This window comes from Athene noctua, chromosome 6 (assembly GCF_965140245.1).
Source record: "Athene noctua chromosome 6, bAthNoc1.hap1.1, whole genome shotgun sequence".
NCBI lineage: Eukaryota > Metazoa > Chordata > Aves > Strigiformes > Strigidae > Athene > Athene noctua.
The window spans coordinates 36,658,464-36,675,512 of record NC_134042.1 but is presented as its reverse complement, the minus strand read 5'-3'; the positions used below and the strand labels follow the sequence as shown (position 1 = coordinate 36,675,512).

The following is a 17,049-nucleotide window of genomic DNA, read 5'->3' as shown; positions in this document are numbered from 1 at the left end:
GAGGTGGCCCTGTTGCCTGCCACTAGCTCCTGCACCCATTCTGCTTTCCCCTTTGCACAAACATATGTATTTGAACAAAAAGCACTGTATCTGGGAACAGAGCTGGCTTAAGATTAACCTCCACCCACCCTCAGATGTTAATTTTAACAGATCAATTGTGGAAGTTACACCCGAGGCGACACATAGCATTTCTGCTGCTCTGCCGTGGTTGTGAGTGCATGGAAAGCCAGTTCTGGGGTCAAGGTGCTGAAGGAAGGGAAGCCCAAGAAAGATGTGACACATCTCTTAGTTTATTGTACTTTGAGACTTGTAGGTGGTAAATGCTGTGGGTTTTTTACAGATATTCTGGAACTCTAATATAATTTACAGTTTCATTTGTAGAGAGCTGTTTCAAATCTGTGCACATTCTCCTTAGATATTTTAAAAGAAAAGCCAACAGCAATAATTAGTTTGGCTTTTTCCATGTTTTCTAAAGCACTTAAGGGGTAATGCCTTTTTTTAACCAATCTTATATAAAATCAGGTTTTACAGGAATAAGAGGACTTAAAAGATCCAAATGGCCGTCAGTGAGAGATGTAATTAATGCTGAAAGCTCTATGCCGATACATCAAAATAAGGAAAACAATTATACATATGATTAGAGGCTGCTGACCCTTCAGTTAAAATGATCAAAAAGAACAATATTAAAATTTGATTTACAGAAGCTACTACTTAGCCTATAATTACCTTGACCAATAAAAACAAACCAGACTTTTACAGAATGTGATTTCCCAGTAGATAGGTTAGCTATTTTTGTAGGGCTGAAGAAACACAAAATGGTTTTAAAATATATTTGATATGCTCTATGAGTAAATTGAAATACAGCATGAAATTAATTTTAATGTTTTTTGTTCATAAATTGCCAGATTTCCTTAATTCAAGTGAAATTTGAGAACCACTTGAGAATAATTGTCTCTAAAATGAAATACTACTTTGTCAGTCTACTTCATTTGTATTAAATATATGGTTTACTTTTTTATATTGGAAGGTAAATGGAAGTTGGTCAGTAATAGGATTCCTCTTACACTTTTACTGTAGTTCATGATGGAAATGGATTCAGGAAATGGCAGATGTGATTAAAAACTCTTCAGCTGGCCCAAGAGCTGTTTGTACAGCACCTAGCATACAGCACTTCTGGCAAGGAACAAGCACTCCTCATCTTACTGCAATATAAATATAATGATTCTTAAATGCAGAAACTTGGAATTTTGATTTTAAATGCACTAGTTAGGAGATCAGGAAGATGAGATTTGATGAGGCTTTTCCATTCATAAAAACGAAGACAAAATTGTTGTGTTGGTTAATGCAGTCTGTCTCCCTGTGCATGAAAGTAAGTACATTGGAATCCACGCCAGCCCAGTTTGCATGAGGGTGTCAGAGCAATACTCCTATAAATTGGCCTATAAGGGTCAAACTGCCTGCTCAGAGGCTAACATCACTGGAGAGCTGTGCACAGCGAATAAATGTTCACCTCTCAAAAGCTACATTGGAGGTTGAAAAACTAAGATTTTTTTTCCTCTTTCTTTAGAATGCATCTACAAGTGTATAGCTCATGTCTGGGCAAAGAAATTGAATAAAACACCCTAGTTCAACCTTATATATCCTGATTTGGAATATATTTGTTTTATTGACACGGCTCTCATTAATTCTGACTTTTTTGTGCATCACTTTTTGAAATTTCCTACTAGCTTTCCCTGCTTTGAAAGCTTAAGTGCTTTTTTTTGTTTCTGGTATTTCTAGTGGAACGGGAAAATGTACAGAAGAGGACCTTTACCAGATGGATAAACCTACATTTGGGAAAGGTAAGACTGACAGTCTTGATACTGAGATACAGGGATGCAGTCACAGCAGACTGCAATTAATTCCTTTTGAAGGGGTTAAAATTTGGAAACAAAGTTGACTTCTGTGCATATGGGGATGTTTGAAGGAAAATGAGGGGAAGTTGAAAGCATGTTTCTGGGTAAATGAATAATGCATTTCAGGTACACCAAATGCTTGGCTGGCTTTAGTTTCTCTCAGGTGCATTTGTCTTTAACGCTACTGACTGTTATCATGAGGCTAGAATTTTCCTATAGAACGTACCCACATAAAATTAAATGTGATTGAGGCTGCTCTGAGATCATAATGATTGTGTTCTTCCCTGAACTGGAAGTTCAGACATCTGAGGTATCATGGCCAAAGACAGGTGTTCTTCAGAATTTAGCTTCATCCCAGATCTGCAGATGGGAAACAATTCCTTGTCAAATCATTGGGGGGGGGCCTGTATGATGGGATCTTTATATATCCACTTTATGTTAGAGAACTAATTTTTGGACATCACTACATATTTTTAAAATGTAATTGTTTCTTAATCACACCATAATATGGTTGTTAAACCTAATTTACTGTTCTTATTGCTAGTAGGTAAGCACTAACTCTCCTAAGTAGTCTGTCATCCAGAGAACGATCTTCCTGCTCTTGAGGATGAAAAGAGAAAAAAAAAATCTTGGTCTTACTGAGACAGCGGCAATGCTTAGTGCAGGATGAAGGAACGAGACCAGCTTCCTAAACTAGACAAAGTCCTAATTTGGACTGGAGTTTGAGCTTCACAGTGTTTTTAGTATATGTGGATAAATTTCAAAAGGTACAGACTGGGACTAAGTTTGGACTACAAGCTGACTCCCAGTTTAACTCCTGCAGTTCTTGGGAAGTGATTGCATTTCAGACAACAGTAAAGTAAAGGGATTTTATAAGAAAGGCATCACATACGTAGTTGCTTAAGTCCACTACTCTGCAGTGAGTGTTGCTGAAGGAATAAAGGGATCCTCTTAAATCTCACTGGAAAATCAAAATAAGGCTAGTTGGAAATGTTTTGACTAGCAATTGCTCCCAAAGGTCTCTCAGAATGAAGACAGTGTTACGTGATGCCTTTGTGAATCAGGCTCTAGGGTTGTAAACTAACTGTAGTTTTGGAAGTTGTCAAAAAGGGTTGTCAAATATGTGACTGTGGAGAGGGTCTTTGATTTACAGAAGGAATTAAATCATGAAAAAGGCTGTAGGGTGCTGTTAATGCTACCATGCCAAGCATATGAAGTCTTAGAAACTTTGTGGGCAGGTGAACTGTTTTCTTTGGAGTGGACAGAAATTTTTTTCCTCTCTGATTCAACAAAGAAAAATAATTTTCTGAAGAAAGGGCAAGTCTGCTGCTACATTAATGTTTTTCCTGGAACTGGCATAATAAACAGCCCTGTAAATAACAAGAGCTTTGCTAAAGCTCCTCTAATTACAGGTGATTCCCAAAGGATAACCACTGAGGAAGATGGCTTCTGACTTTATCCTCAAAGAATCACTTCTTACAGAGTGGCTTCTTTCTTTTAAAGGCAGCAGTGAAGTCTTCTTCTTGTACTTCCTCAGGAAACTTACGGTGTGCTGTGTCCCCTTTTGTAGCAGACCATCCTATTTGTGAGACTCTGCTGGTCATGGCGTAATCAGGAACAGCCTGCATCTTCCAAGTTCTGGTTGTTCCTGTCTTAAGTACTGAAAAAATAAAAAAGGTTTTGGTTTGAGGCTTTCAGATAGGTTTTTAAATTTTGAAATGAACGATACTTTGCTTTCTTTCAGTATGGGGCATTGTTTAGTACTATTGGCTAGGTTAAAGACTAGTAACGAAAATGTATGGTCCCAGTTTGCCAGGAGCAGTGCTTAATCAAACAGTAGTGCATTGCCCAACCAAAGATAAAAAGATTGGGCTCTTTAGGGACACGTTAGTGAGTGACACCTGAACAGAGTGTAATTGCTGCAGCTGAGACTACCCCTAAAGGCTCTGCTGACTTGGCTGCGTGCCTCCACACATCATCAGACACCTCAGCGAAGAGAGGAGATGGTTCCTTTTGGAGGAGTTTGCTGAGGAGAGAGAGAGACAATACAAGAAGTTGCTGTTTAAAGTACTTAGAAAGTACTGGGAAACAGAATGGCACCACCAGAAACCTTGCAAAGGAGACAGGACATTGTGGCCAGCTGGATCATGGGCTTATTCAGCGTAAAGTGGGATTTGCATCTGCTGGACTTGTCTTAGTCTGAGGGATCAGCACCCAACCCTTGGGTGGTCACTTCCTAGACAGAGTATTTAGGGTGAGATTCTGTTATGGGAAATCTAGCATAAGTGCTTTTCTAATCTCAACTACATGAGTACTGTATCTCAGTTTTGGCTCCAACATTCCTAGGTCAGAATTGCCACTGATGTGAAGAACAGTCAGCCCTTTCTTCCTGCAGGCTAAGATTTCCTTCTAGTATCTCTGTCTTGTAAAAGTCTCCTTCTTACTCTCTAAAATCATGGTGATTTACCAAGCATTAAAACATCTAAAAGCTACCTGGTTTCTTTTCTTCGCAGTGCAAGCCTCCTCTGAAAGTGAAAGACTTGTTTATTGATATACAAGATGGCAAAATCTTGATGGCGCTACTGGAAGTCCTGTCAGGACAAAAGCTGGTATGTATACGAGAGGGAGAAACCTCCGTAGGTATGGAGCTCTGTATGTTAGAAGCAACAATGTATGGACATCCAAGGAATAAGGGTGAACTCGGTCCCGTCTTGGGTACAGTAATAAGAATTTCAGTAACTTTGTTGTGATTTTTTTCTGTTATAGGCCAGTGTCCTGAGCTGTAGCTTAGATTTCAAGGAAATGTATAGCAATGAGGTGTAAATGGTGTGTGATCAGTGTAAATGTTTCTACCCCCAAGCTTTTTAAGGCTTTAATACATTCATGCTCCCATTTGGAGATCACCTAAGTCACATTACCAAGAAAAGATATATTTGCTATATTATTTTTTAATAAATTCTGTTTCTATTTTGTCTAAGATCATTATGACACTTAATAGGTCTGCTGATGCTTGGTGTAGTTGTGAGTTTAGTTCTGGTATCCTGGTTGAGGTTTCATTAGTGTTACTGATATGGTTTAAATCAGAAGGGTAAAGTTTCACTTACCAGAATCTTTTCCTCTCCTCCGTTCTTTGTAAGAGCTGTATAAAGTTCCACATACTAGAAATGGAAGCACCCAATGCAAATATAAATGACCAATTGCAGTTGACTTTAATGTTTTCCTTCTACATCAGTCTTGTCAGCAAGTACCCTCCTGTGTGGGTATCACACCTGGGTAAGAGGAGAGACCTGTTCTGCAGCTCTCACCATTACAGATGCACTTGCAGTCACCTGGTGATGCTCCGTAGTGACTGGACCATCTGCATACTGCAGCATGAAAGGCCACTGTGGTCACATATTCAGAACCGCCTGTTTTTTAATATTCTTGCAGTTTTGGTGAGCTGTAGCAGAAGCAGCAGTGTCACTGTGTACATTCACACAGTTTGCATTGAGAACCAGGCTGGAAAGGACTTGAAGGGGGATGCATGGTAAATGGGGAATATGCATCATAAACCCTGCACTATGCCCTTGGAGGTCAGGAAGGAGGGCAAGGAAGGACGTAAAGTCAGCTGGCCAGACTTGTTGCACTGGCAGTTAGGTGTTCCTGCACATGTGATAAAAACAGTGTGCCAAAGTGGAATTGCAGGGAGACAGGCATGCAACAAATTTGTTTCATTTCTGTCAGAGTGAAGGTTTCTGCCCTCCTACCTGCCTGCGCCTGCTATGAAAACTGCTCACTCTTCCTAATTAGGATCATTTAATTTAATTCAAGCCCCCCAAAAATCTATTATTACAAATTTTGAGGTAAAATTGATCCTGTGACTGAACGTGGCTGAGGAGTGATTACATAAATAGATAATCAACATGGCCAGTCCAGGAGAGTGATAACATCTGGAGAGCAGGAAAGCTGGTTGTAAACCCTGTTTTGCTACAGCAAAGGCAGATCATGTAGTTGAAGCACTTTACTGATCAGAAAAGATGGCAATAATTTTACATAGGTAGATTTCTCTAGCTTTATTTTGCCTCTGTGTTTGTGGGTTTTTAAGTGTTGCATGACATGGTGAATAATTCCACCATTTTTAAAACAGCGTGGCTCTGATTTTTTCTAGATGCATGAATACAAATCTTCAACTCATCGCATTTTTCGTTTGAACAACATAGCCAAAGCACTTAAGTTCTTGGAGGACAGTAATGTGAGTATTTCCAAAGGCTGGTCTTAATATCTTCTCTTGATGTATGCTGCAAATTGTAATTGTCCTAATTGTAACTAATCTGATGTGCTACATGTATGTAAGAGTAAAGTACTGCTTAAAGGCACTGGGACTTACCTTTGCGGCAAGGCTGAAAAGCCACATAAAAGTGCACAATGAGAACACCTACAGAGTCTAAAATAAGGATTATTTGTTCATTTTATAATGTAAAAGTTCAACAGGATTAAAGGATCAGGGACCCAATATTAAAAGAAAAAAAAAGAAATGCAAATAATTTTTATGAACTGGGTCTTAGTGGCATTACTTCAGTTACACTGAAGGTAGATGACATTCTTTCATCAGAAATATTTCCAGCATTACAAATCATGTATTTATCTGGTAAACTGCTGCAGCGGCTGATCATGAGTCAAAGGCAAGAGAAAATTAGATCTGGGAACATGACATAAATGCATAATTACAGGAATCAAAACCTTATAAGGATATAACTTCCCTCACAGTCAGTGTGGCACTACTGCAACATGACTTCCTAAAGTTGTAAGTGACCAAGCAAGATCAGACTCTGTAGCTTGAAATGGTTCGTTCCTTTTTATTTCTCCCATTAGGGCTTTATTCCAAAACCCTATGGATGTGGCCTGTGTCTTGAAAACTCTCTGCTCTTGAAAACTCTTGAGAAGTAATGGGGTCAAGAGAAGTCCCAGCCATGTAACAACTCATATACATGTATATCTAAATCTTTCACAAAGAGAAAACAAATATTGAACTATGTCCTGTAAAGGACTGCAGCAGGGTTTGAATTTTATGGGTGAGGAGAGATCTGATATGTGCATAGGGGCAAAACCCTGCCTTGCATGGAATGCTGCAACAGCAACTGATGTCACTTTGCTGCTTCCCTGCAATGTTAGCCCTTGCTCCAGAGATCCTGCAGCAGTGCTAGTCATGCAGGAGAGTCACTTCAAACTCCCGTGCAGGAATCAGCATGATGTGAGGTCTTAGTGGATCCCTTATGACCTCGTGGATGTGGGAGGTTTGACCTCCTTTGCGTTTTTCCCTAGGAGAAGATGTGAAAGCTGAAGAAGTTGTCAGCAACTTCCAAGTGTTCAAGTTTCCTTTTGGAATCTCCACCAGTAGGGGCTGATCTGGCCCTAAATGTGTATGTCTACATCTCTGATACAGAACTGCTAAGAAGTATTGTACATGTTCACATACTTCTTAACAGTTTCACAGTTGATGCTTTCTACCCAAATCTAGCTAAGGCCCATCAGCAGATGAGATTTTTTTCTCTCTATTGATATCAACACATTGCAGAGCTGCAGCTGAAGCATATCTGGTTTCTAGGACCTCACTAGGGGACAACCTAGAAACCTCAGTGAGCAAGGCCAGTCAGGAGGAGCCTTAGACACAGACAGCCTTTAAATAGTAGTGCTAAAACACCTACTTTTCAATGGATTTCTTGTTTCCTTAAGGGTAAGCAGCCAGTACCTTCTAGCTGGGTATCTTTACTAGACTGGGTGACAAAAGTAAGTGGCAGTAAGGGAACTGAGCTGACACTGAGAGCGGTCTAATGATAAATGCCGCTTGCTCCCCATTTTGGAGAAGCTGCTATGAAAGTGTACTAGGTCTTAAAGGTTTTCCTATTCCAAAAACCTTGGAGCTAGCAAGAAATCTGAGCTTTGAAATACGACAGCTAGAGGTGTCTTCCTGCTAAGATTGAAAACTGTTGTGCGAACCACTAGATTAAAAGTTATTTTGCTTTCCTTTTTTCAGTTTTACCAAACCGGTTAGTGAAGGGTGGTGATGAAAGTGTTGGCAAAATGCCTTGGCTGCCAAGAGCTTCAGGGTTAGATATTAAACCACCGTGGGTGGAACCCATAAGAGTAGGCTTCTGTGGAACTGGGGCACCAGGGTAAAGCACTGTTAAGTGATTCATCATGTACAGGATTTCTAAGTGATAAATGTATGCTGGGATTTGACTCGGTCTGTGTGCCATGTGCAGTACTGACAGCTTCCTTGCTTCCTCCCTTCTTCATGACCTTTGCCAAAACCAAGTCTGTATTGTCTAAGATAATAACATCCTGGTGTTATCAGGTAGAAGAAACCTCAGTGTGGGAAAGTCTAGAGTTTGCTTGGATTAGGCAACCCTATCCTTTGCTAACTGATTTAATCAGAACTCTGTCACAAGCTGTGTAAGGTGAGATTAGCAAGGAGAAAGGAGATGCATAGCAAAACAGAAGTAAGCAGATCTTTACTAGGATTTTAATATTGTACAAAAAGTGACTCTGCCTTTTAAGAATAGAATCCACCGGTGGGGGCTTCATCTTGTTCCATTTTTGTATGGAGGAAATGCATTTGTGGTCCTGAGGATGCAAAAATGGGCTCATTTCTGTTCTGCAGACTATGCTGGGGGCTTGAAATAAGAGTTCCATGAGCAGGGTGGTTGTGATCGGGACAAATTATCACTAACACAAGATTTCAGTCTTGCTTTTTGACTGGCCAGTCAGTAGCAGAAGTGTTCTGGACATACATAATAGTCTCAGTGCATTTTTTGCATTTACTTTGTTTCTTTGAATTTGGTTCTGAATTTACGATCTCTTCTACAGGTAAAGCTTGTTAGCATTGATGCAGCAGAAATAGCAGATGGAAATTCCTCTCTGGTACTTGGACTAATATGGAATATAATCTTGTTTTTTCAGGTAATAAAACTTGAATACTTTAATCATAAGTTAACAGTCTTGATGGTGTCAATCTATTCCAGCTTGAATACTGATTTTTGAATTGAATTTTAATTCTAAAAAACATAATTAAGCATGCTAAACCTGAACTTTTCCCTCTTAATATACACTAATTTTATACCTGCAGCTGCTTTCATTTTACTTCACTGGACATATTTTGGTGTAAATAGGAGACAGTTTAAACCCTCATTTGACTTGGACCAGAATTAGAGCTTCAGATTACTACTTTCCCTTCTCTCCTGTGCCTTCTTATAGTTCTGCTCCAGATTCTCTGGATCTGAACCAATGTCTTGGGTTAGGTTCCAGGTCACAGCTTATTTTTAATAACCTTTTCTGGATTTGGTCCAATGTGGTGGGAAACTACATGTAGAATCAGTCATCTCCAGAGACTTACTGAACATGGCAAAAATTTGCAACTGATGTAGATGGCCAAATGAAAGATCTTGAAGGGCTTGGAACTGATAAAACTGATTTGAGCCTGAAAATTGATTTAGCCCCAGACTTAGATTAAAACTGCTCCCTAATCTACACTTATTTTGAAAATGACCTCCTAGACAATACAAAACTCTAATGAAAAAAGAGAGATGGAGGGAGGGTTCTGCAACTATCCTAAGACTATAAGGATCTTTCATCCTCTTGGGTTCATTTAAAAAATGGCTAAAGGTTTAAAAAATAATCTCAAAGATGCCCTGGAGTTCCTCTCCTTGGCTGAGCTTCTTAAGCTGCACAGCACCAGTTTGGCCAGACGGACTAGCAGGCAGTGATGGCGCGACTGGAATCTGTTCCCCCAGCAGCAGAGGGCATGGGGGACCTGAAAGCAGCAGAGTGGATAATTTGGGACTCAAATACCAATGCTGACCAAGGACAGGAGTGCTGCTGCAGGTCACCATTTCTTGACTAAGAATATTTCTCTCAAGCAAGTTCTATGAAGAGAACAATTTCAGTTATACTAACTTTTCTTTCAAGGACATGCTTCTTTGCCTGTTGTTAATATGAATTTGCTCAGTTCAGCCTGAACTGATACCTTGCCCTTTCTGTGTCCTGGGGCTGCCAGCTGGGCAGCTGCGGGCCGTCACACCTATGCAATACAAGTTGGGAGTTATAATGGATAGGTCTATAATTACCTCTTAAAATTCAGTCCTGGCACTGTTACCTTTAAAGTTTGCATGAAAACAAGCACTGAGTTCTCCATACAGCCGGTATTAAACCAGACCACTGCACGTTTTGCCTTTTATTGCAGATTAAGGAGCTGACAGGCAACCTCAACAGGAACTCCTCCTCCTCCAGCCTGTCTTCTGGGCCCAGTGGTCCGGAGTCAGACACATCCCACCCCAGCACTCCCAGCGTGGAAAGAAACATCTCCATTACAGTGAAGGATCAGCGAAAAGCCATCAGAGCCCTTCTAATCTGGGTTCAGAGGAAAACCAGAAAGTAAGCTGACAAACCCTTGTATAAAACTGTGTTTTGCCACCTCCTCTTTTGAAGCTGAATCTCTTTTCTTTTTCCTGCCCCGTGTGTGTGTTACCATGTGCTATGGCTTCTGCTTTTGAAGTTTGCAGGCGCAGAGTCTCTGCAGGGGGGTATATCACTACAGCTGTGTCTCAACAGTGGCCATCTGACCTTGAAGCCATGTGCATTGCTGGCTTCGTGATTTGAGTGTTAAATGTTAACTTGCACTAATCTGCTCGGCACTGTTTAAAACAGGATTGTTCCCTCCTCACCCTACCTGCTGGCTTCCGTGTAGTCTATTTGATATCTTTTGCTACTTAAAGGGTAGGCATAAATAAGGGGTGAACTGAAAAAATAAATATATTGAAGGACTTTAGCAACAGCCTTTTAAATTAAGCATCAACCCTGGGGGAGCTCCTCTGTGTGCTGCAGAGTGCCTTGAAGGACAGAGCCCCCATTAGAGCCCCCATTAGAGCCCCCCTTTCCTCAGGAAGGGAGTGAATCGTAAGTCACTTCACATGCAGGCAACATTTGGAGTCCATCTCCATTGCTCAGCACATCTCTCTCCTCTTTAATAAAAAAGCAGTTAGTTCACCAAAGCATTTTGTCTGGTAGTGCTTTAATCTGGCAGGGCTACTGTTGGGTTAAAAATGTTCAGTGTAAGATGTCTAGGGCACATGTAAATGCTTGGAGTGTATTTTACATATATTATTATCTGAAGTGATGACTGCCAGAGAGTTTTAAAGAGGGCATGGGTCAAACTTACTTATACAAGCTGGATAGCAGAATATTTGGCATTTTTGCCTGTTGATAGATTTATATGTCCAAATCTGCCTCTGAACACAAATGTTCTGTGTCTAGTGTTGAAGATACAAATTTATATCTTAAATACTTGGTCCTGTGGGCCACATCTCCAGTGAAGCTAAGGGTGCTTGTGCAGATAAACTCATCCCATTGAGATCGCTGCTACCAGTGCAGACTGTAGAAAAAGCAGTTTTAGTTCCAAAATAATGCCGATATTGTTATTAACAGAGAAGTGGTACAAAGAAAGTGAGAAGTAAAGGCCATAGACTTTTTGGTCAGTCAAAGAGTACAAATTGAAAACATCTAGTAGGAGAAAATTGTCCTTGCAACTGCACTATTAAAAAGATAATAGTGTCATGATAATGATGTTACCCAATGAGCTGTGCAGAATTTTCTATTCTATTGCAAGTTTGATGGTTGTTTTTTCCTCCAAAACTTTGGGAATCTAACACACTTGTCATTTATACATATACTGACACCATTTGCATTTGGCAAAGCACAATTCTCTGCTATAGAAGGACAAGTACACAGGAATGTGAATCATTTATGCTTATGTTTTTAAGTATTTAAGTGTTGGCAGTCTTCCCAAACTATGCCATTAAAATGCTGGAGAGCAACAGAAACAGGAATCACAGAGACATTTGGTTTTGTGAATGTTAAATGTGGTTGCTGAGTTCTTGAGGGCTTTGTTTTTACTAACTGCTTCCTACAAGCAGGTTGATGTCAGCTGTTAGCCACACTGATCCAGTTTGTGAATCTTTGTGTTTTATGGATGTATTTTTTGCATTTCAAAATCCAAAAAGATCTCAAATGTGTCTAGTGCAACTCAGCAACCTTACTTTTAACTTTCAGGAGTCTTTGAAAAAGATGTCTTTACCAAGTTCTTAACCTTACTTTTAACTTTCAGGTGTCTTTGAAAATGATGATGCCTTTACTTTGGATTTTTTGTAATACAACCACCCACATAAACTGTATGTAATTCTGTTCAGGTATGGTGTTGCAGTTCAGGACTTTGCCAGCAGTTGGAGGAGTGGCCTTGCTTTCTTAGCTATCATAAAAGCAATAGACTCTACTTTAGTAGACATGAAGCAAGCACTGGAGAAATCGTCTCGAGAAAACCTGGAGGATGCTTTCAGCATAGCACAAAATAAGCTGGGTGTTCCTCGGCTCCTAGAACCAGAAGGTAAAACGCCTACATCAACTTTGTTGGGTAACGTTCAAACTATAATGAATTCATGAGTATTGCATTGTAACACCTACCAAAAACCTCCCAGTGATTAGACTGTTGATGTGATCAGTGTGTTGGGCTGATTGCTAAGAAAAATAAAAATGAATTGGTCACTGGCTTGTAGTCTTATGCTTCCAGTCATATTTGTAAACTCTTTGCAGGCAGAGATCTTACCATAGTTTAGCTGTGTACACTGGTCCTGGCTAATGTTTAGATGCTGTGTGACATCTGCTTTACTAGTGGGCATTAATCACTATCCTGGTGTGCTGAGAGGTGTCTCAGTGCATTAGCACCATTTCATAATGCCTAAAGTCTGCAGAGACTAAGTGTCATTCCTGGATGAAATGTGCAGGTCTACCATACCAGAACATGGGTAGATACCTATTCAAATGTATTTGTATCTCACAGTTTTTCCTTTACATTGCATATATACACATACATGTATATGTATGTGTAAACATATATATATATGTGTGTGTATATAAATATATGTATATAAATGGAGCTTCTTGTGGTGTTTTTTTTACTGAACTCTACTAGAGAGGCATTAGGCCTTGATTTTACGATTGAAAGCCCAGAATGGTTATTTTTGCTTTCATGGGTCACCTCTTAGAAGACTGGGCCATCATGCTGAAAATAAACTTCTGTGCTGTCACTCAGCAAGATCACTGTCTAGTGACAACAGCATAAATGACAGTATGAAGGTGGATGTAAAGGGACCCTGATCAGGGTTTGGAATTTGTTTGGAAATAGGAAAAAATTAGTGTGAATAAGATGTTGAGAAATCTTTCGAGTACCATTAACAGTGAAATCATTTCTCTGACAGAAAAAGAGAAGTGTTTGTAGCTATTATTTCTCTCATCATAAAGGCAAGATAAATGTCTGATGAAGTGTTCCTCTGCAAGAGTGTTTTAAAGCCATGTGTGCTCAAGCCCCTTGTGTCTGTCTCCATAGATATCATGGTGGAATCACCTGATGAACAGTCAATTGTGACGTACGTGGCGCAATTTCTGGAACACTTCCCAGAGCTGGAAGCGGTATGTGTTTACTCCTACATCACATCATTTTTAAAATTTGCTTAATAAAGTCAAATGTTGCTGTATTTATCTTCTAGGTTTCTTTCTAAGCTTTTTAAAATAATCCACAAATAATTTTTCACATTTTTGTTAAATCCAGTCAAATGGGCTTTCATTGGCAATTGCTAAAATGCTTTTGGTATAATTGTGCTTTTAAACATTTACATCCAATTACAACTTTCAGAGGTTAGAACTGGTTACATAGGGCTCTACTACTTTGATATACTAGTCTTAAATAAGGATGAAATTTATCCCTTCACCTATGATGATTCATTGGACTTTGAATTTCATTTTGAATTCTATCTTCCCAAGTTTGAGGGCCACAGTCAATTTGAATTTAGCAGGTATCAGACGTAAAATACCAGAGGCTGAATCTTGGCAATGCAGCATTCAAAAGCACTCACTGTAAGCATGAAATAAACTGCTGCTTAAAGGACCAGGACTTTAAAGCAGACTTTATAAAATATAAAGAATTGAGGAGCAAGCAGGGACTGACAGTGTCAGGGACTGACAAAGGTCTTTTTGAGAAACAGATAAACTTACAGAGGAACTAAAGAACAGGAGACGGAAAACTCGAGGGAAAATATGAAGTCCCAGGAACCAGAGAAGGAGTTCTGCATAAGCTGAAAGCTGTTCTGGAGGCTGTTTTGTACTTCTAGACAAACCTAGTTCAATAAAAGTCTTCCTGGTTTGAAAGGGTCCCCAAGGGGCTCGGTGTCCCTCAAGTATCTGCGTTAAGTTTTTGTGCTAGAGTACATGCACATAAATGATGGTTCCTACACCTCCCATTTCTTGACTGAAGGTTCCAGATGGTGTGTACTTTGTGGCTTATAAAATTGGTGTGCATTACTAAGGTCACTGGAATTAAAATTATTATAATAATCTAATTATTATTAGATTTGATGAGCAATAAGGTTTGTTGGCATTAATACTTGTGGGCATTTTAATGGACAAAGAAAAAGCCTGTTTTGGTGGTTTTTTTTAATACAGTCTGTTGGAATGGAATAACCTAGTATATTAACATATTTCACAGTGGATTTAGTAGACTTGTTAGATTTATTTTATTCCCAGGGTTTGGGATTGTGTCAAAAAGCCGTCAGTTGTCTCCAGAGGTGCAGCAGGGAGAGGTGAATACATTAACAACTGAGGAGTAGGCTTGTCTGCATTCTAATCTGCCTGTACAAGTGGCTTCTTGATGTTGAGATTTGTTCAAGTCACTTGACTTGCCAAATTGGTTTCCCTACTTTCAAAATAAGTGAGTCATCAATTGGCCATTCACAGGGTGATGGGCTAGGTAGTTATTCTTTCCATAGTGTCTGGGAAAAGTAAAATGGTACCTGAGGTATGAGTTGTCTTTTAATGGTGTATCATCACTTACAGGAAGACTTTACAGATCCTGACAAGGAGCTTCCAATTGAGTCCACATACGTCCACATCAAAGACACACCTTCAGAAAAGGAAGGCAAAATCTTGATTTTAAGTGAAAGTGAAGAGAACATGTATACTGTTAATCATGAAAGGAGTCATCCTGCTCCTCCAAAGGTTCACATTCATGACACCCCTGAGAGAATCCTATCAGAAGCTGTTCCTGAGAAATGTAATGGGAAATTGAGTCAAGTGTTAGGTGATTCACAGGAAATGTCTGAAGAGGAGCCTCAGAGGCCTACCTCACTGAAAATTACAGGATCTGTCAGTTTTGAATCCAATTCCTCTTGGGAGGTTCTAAGTGATAAATTCATGCCAGGTGAAGGGGGCATATCTGATGATCCACTGAAACAGGATGATGACCTTTCTCCAGCTGTTCTGATAGATCAGAAAAATTCTGCTGACTCTTTTGAAGACTACTCTGAAGAATTAACTAAAGAAATCTCTACTGAATATGACAATGAAACTAAGAGCCTTTCAGCCAATACTTCTTCTCTGAGTCCATTATCCTGGACTTCAGGTATACTTACAGATGAATCTATAAATAAAGTAGAAGAGAGCAAACCCCAGACTTCAATTCTTTTACCAGAGGTTACCTCAAAACAAGAAGATACACATAAGTATGTTCTTGATCTTCTAAATGAGGAAATACTGAAACTTCCACAAAATGAACATACAAAGCAATCACCTGTCTTTGAGACAATAGAGACTAACCACTGTTCACTGAATGGTTCTAATCCCAAAGGCCAGGAACTATCTAGACAGCATGAAACATCAGATGACTCTCTCTCAGATGAACCTAAAAATCCAGAGGACCTGGACAGCTGTGATGAAGTTGAGTCTTCAGCTGAAGTGCTACCCAGTTCTTCAAAAGTATCTATAATACCCCACGATCTCTTTTATTATCCACATTATAATGTTCCCATATCAGCAGTTTTGAATGCTTACCTTGAGCCTTGTATTGAAGGTTATGATACTGGAAATGACAGTGTTTCTTCTGAAACAGTAACAGATGTTTTACAAGAGAAGGGCTTACCAGAACAGAACTACAGGGAAGATGCTCCAGAGCCAGACTTAGGGAATAAGCTAGGTGTCCCTCCGTCACAAATAGATGCTGAGAATGGCAAGGAAGAAGTGGCAGATCTTAACAGTCACATGAATTCTTCTGATGAAAAAGAAGTACCATTACTAGTAGGAGAAGAGTTAGAAATTGAAAAAGGCGGCAAAAAGACCACCAACCATCAAGATTCCACTATTCCACAACATCCTGAGGTATTTTATCTTTTTACTACCGGCGTTTCTTTGTGTATATATGGGGGATTAGCATCTGACCTCAGTGGTTTTAATTTGCTTTCATTTTGCAGTGTTTTAGAGAAATATGTAAAATGTATTTGGTTTCCTGTCCTGTAACACTGGTTGCCACAGCCCTCTACTGGAATGAATTGAATTGCAGATTGTGAGAAGATCTGACATTAAAAGAGAAAATGAGCCCCAATACTAATAATTCTGCAAAAATGTGAATTTTATATTATGTTTTAAAGTAGTTTGAGGCTCCTGTATAATCTCTAGGCATGAAAGATTACCACAGAGGGTGTTTTTAATAATTTGTAATGAGATGAACAGAAGGTAGTATTGCTGATATATAAAGGATACGGTCAAAGGTAATTTTTGTCTGCATTTGCCTACAAAAAATTAAATCAATTTGTGTAGGATAAGTTATGTGGGTAAAATGGAGGCTTTCAGTGTAGACAAGGAGGAGAAAGACAAGGGGGATTTTTGGTAGTTATTCTGTATATTGAATTTAGGCAATTTCACAGAATCATAGAATCATCTAGATTGGAAAAGACCTTGAAGATCATCCAGTCCAACCATCAACCCAACATTAACAGTTCCCAACTACACCAGATCCCTCAGCGCCATGTCATCCTGACTCTTAAACACCTCCAGGAATGGGGACTCCACCATTGTCCTGGGCAGCCCATTCCAACGCCCAACAACCCGTTCTGTAAAGAAATGTTTCCTAATATCCAGTCTAAACTTTCCCTGGTGCAGCTTGAGGCCATTCCCTCTTGTCCTATCGCTTGTTACTTGGTTAAAGAGACTCATCCCCAGCTCTCTGCACCCTCCTTTCAGGGAGCTGTAGAGGGTGATGAGGTCTCCCCTCAGCCTCCTCTTCTCCAGACTAAACACCCCC

General features: G+C 39.7%; 1 protein-coding gene across 2 annotated transcripts in view; it reads left to right on the top strand.

Moving 5' to 3' along the window:
• Nucleotides 1-17,049, top strand: part of CLMN (calmin) — a 77,631-nt gene that overhangs the window by 49,461 nt on the left and 11,121 nt on the right. For both annotated transcript variants that reach the window (XM_074908599.1, XM_074908600.1), the window contains exons 2-9: nt 1,780-1,841; nt 4,409-4,504; nt 6,043-6,126; nt 8,742-8,834; nt 10,114-10,304; nt 12,116-12,309; nt 13,309-13,391; nt 14,811-16,127. In XM_074908599.1, coding sequence (XP_074764700.1) covers nt 1,780-1,841; nt 4,409-4,504; nt 6,043-6,126; nt 8,742-8,834; nt 10,114-10,304; nt 12,116-12,309; nt 13,309-13,391; nt 14,811-16,127 — 2,120 coding nt within the window. The remainder of the gene's footprint in view (nt 1-1,779; nt 1,842-4,408; nt 4,505-6,042; nt 6,127-8,741; nt 8,835-10,113; nt 10,305-12,115; nt 12,310-13,308; nt 13,392-14,810; nt 16,128-17,049) is intronic.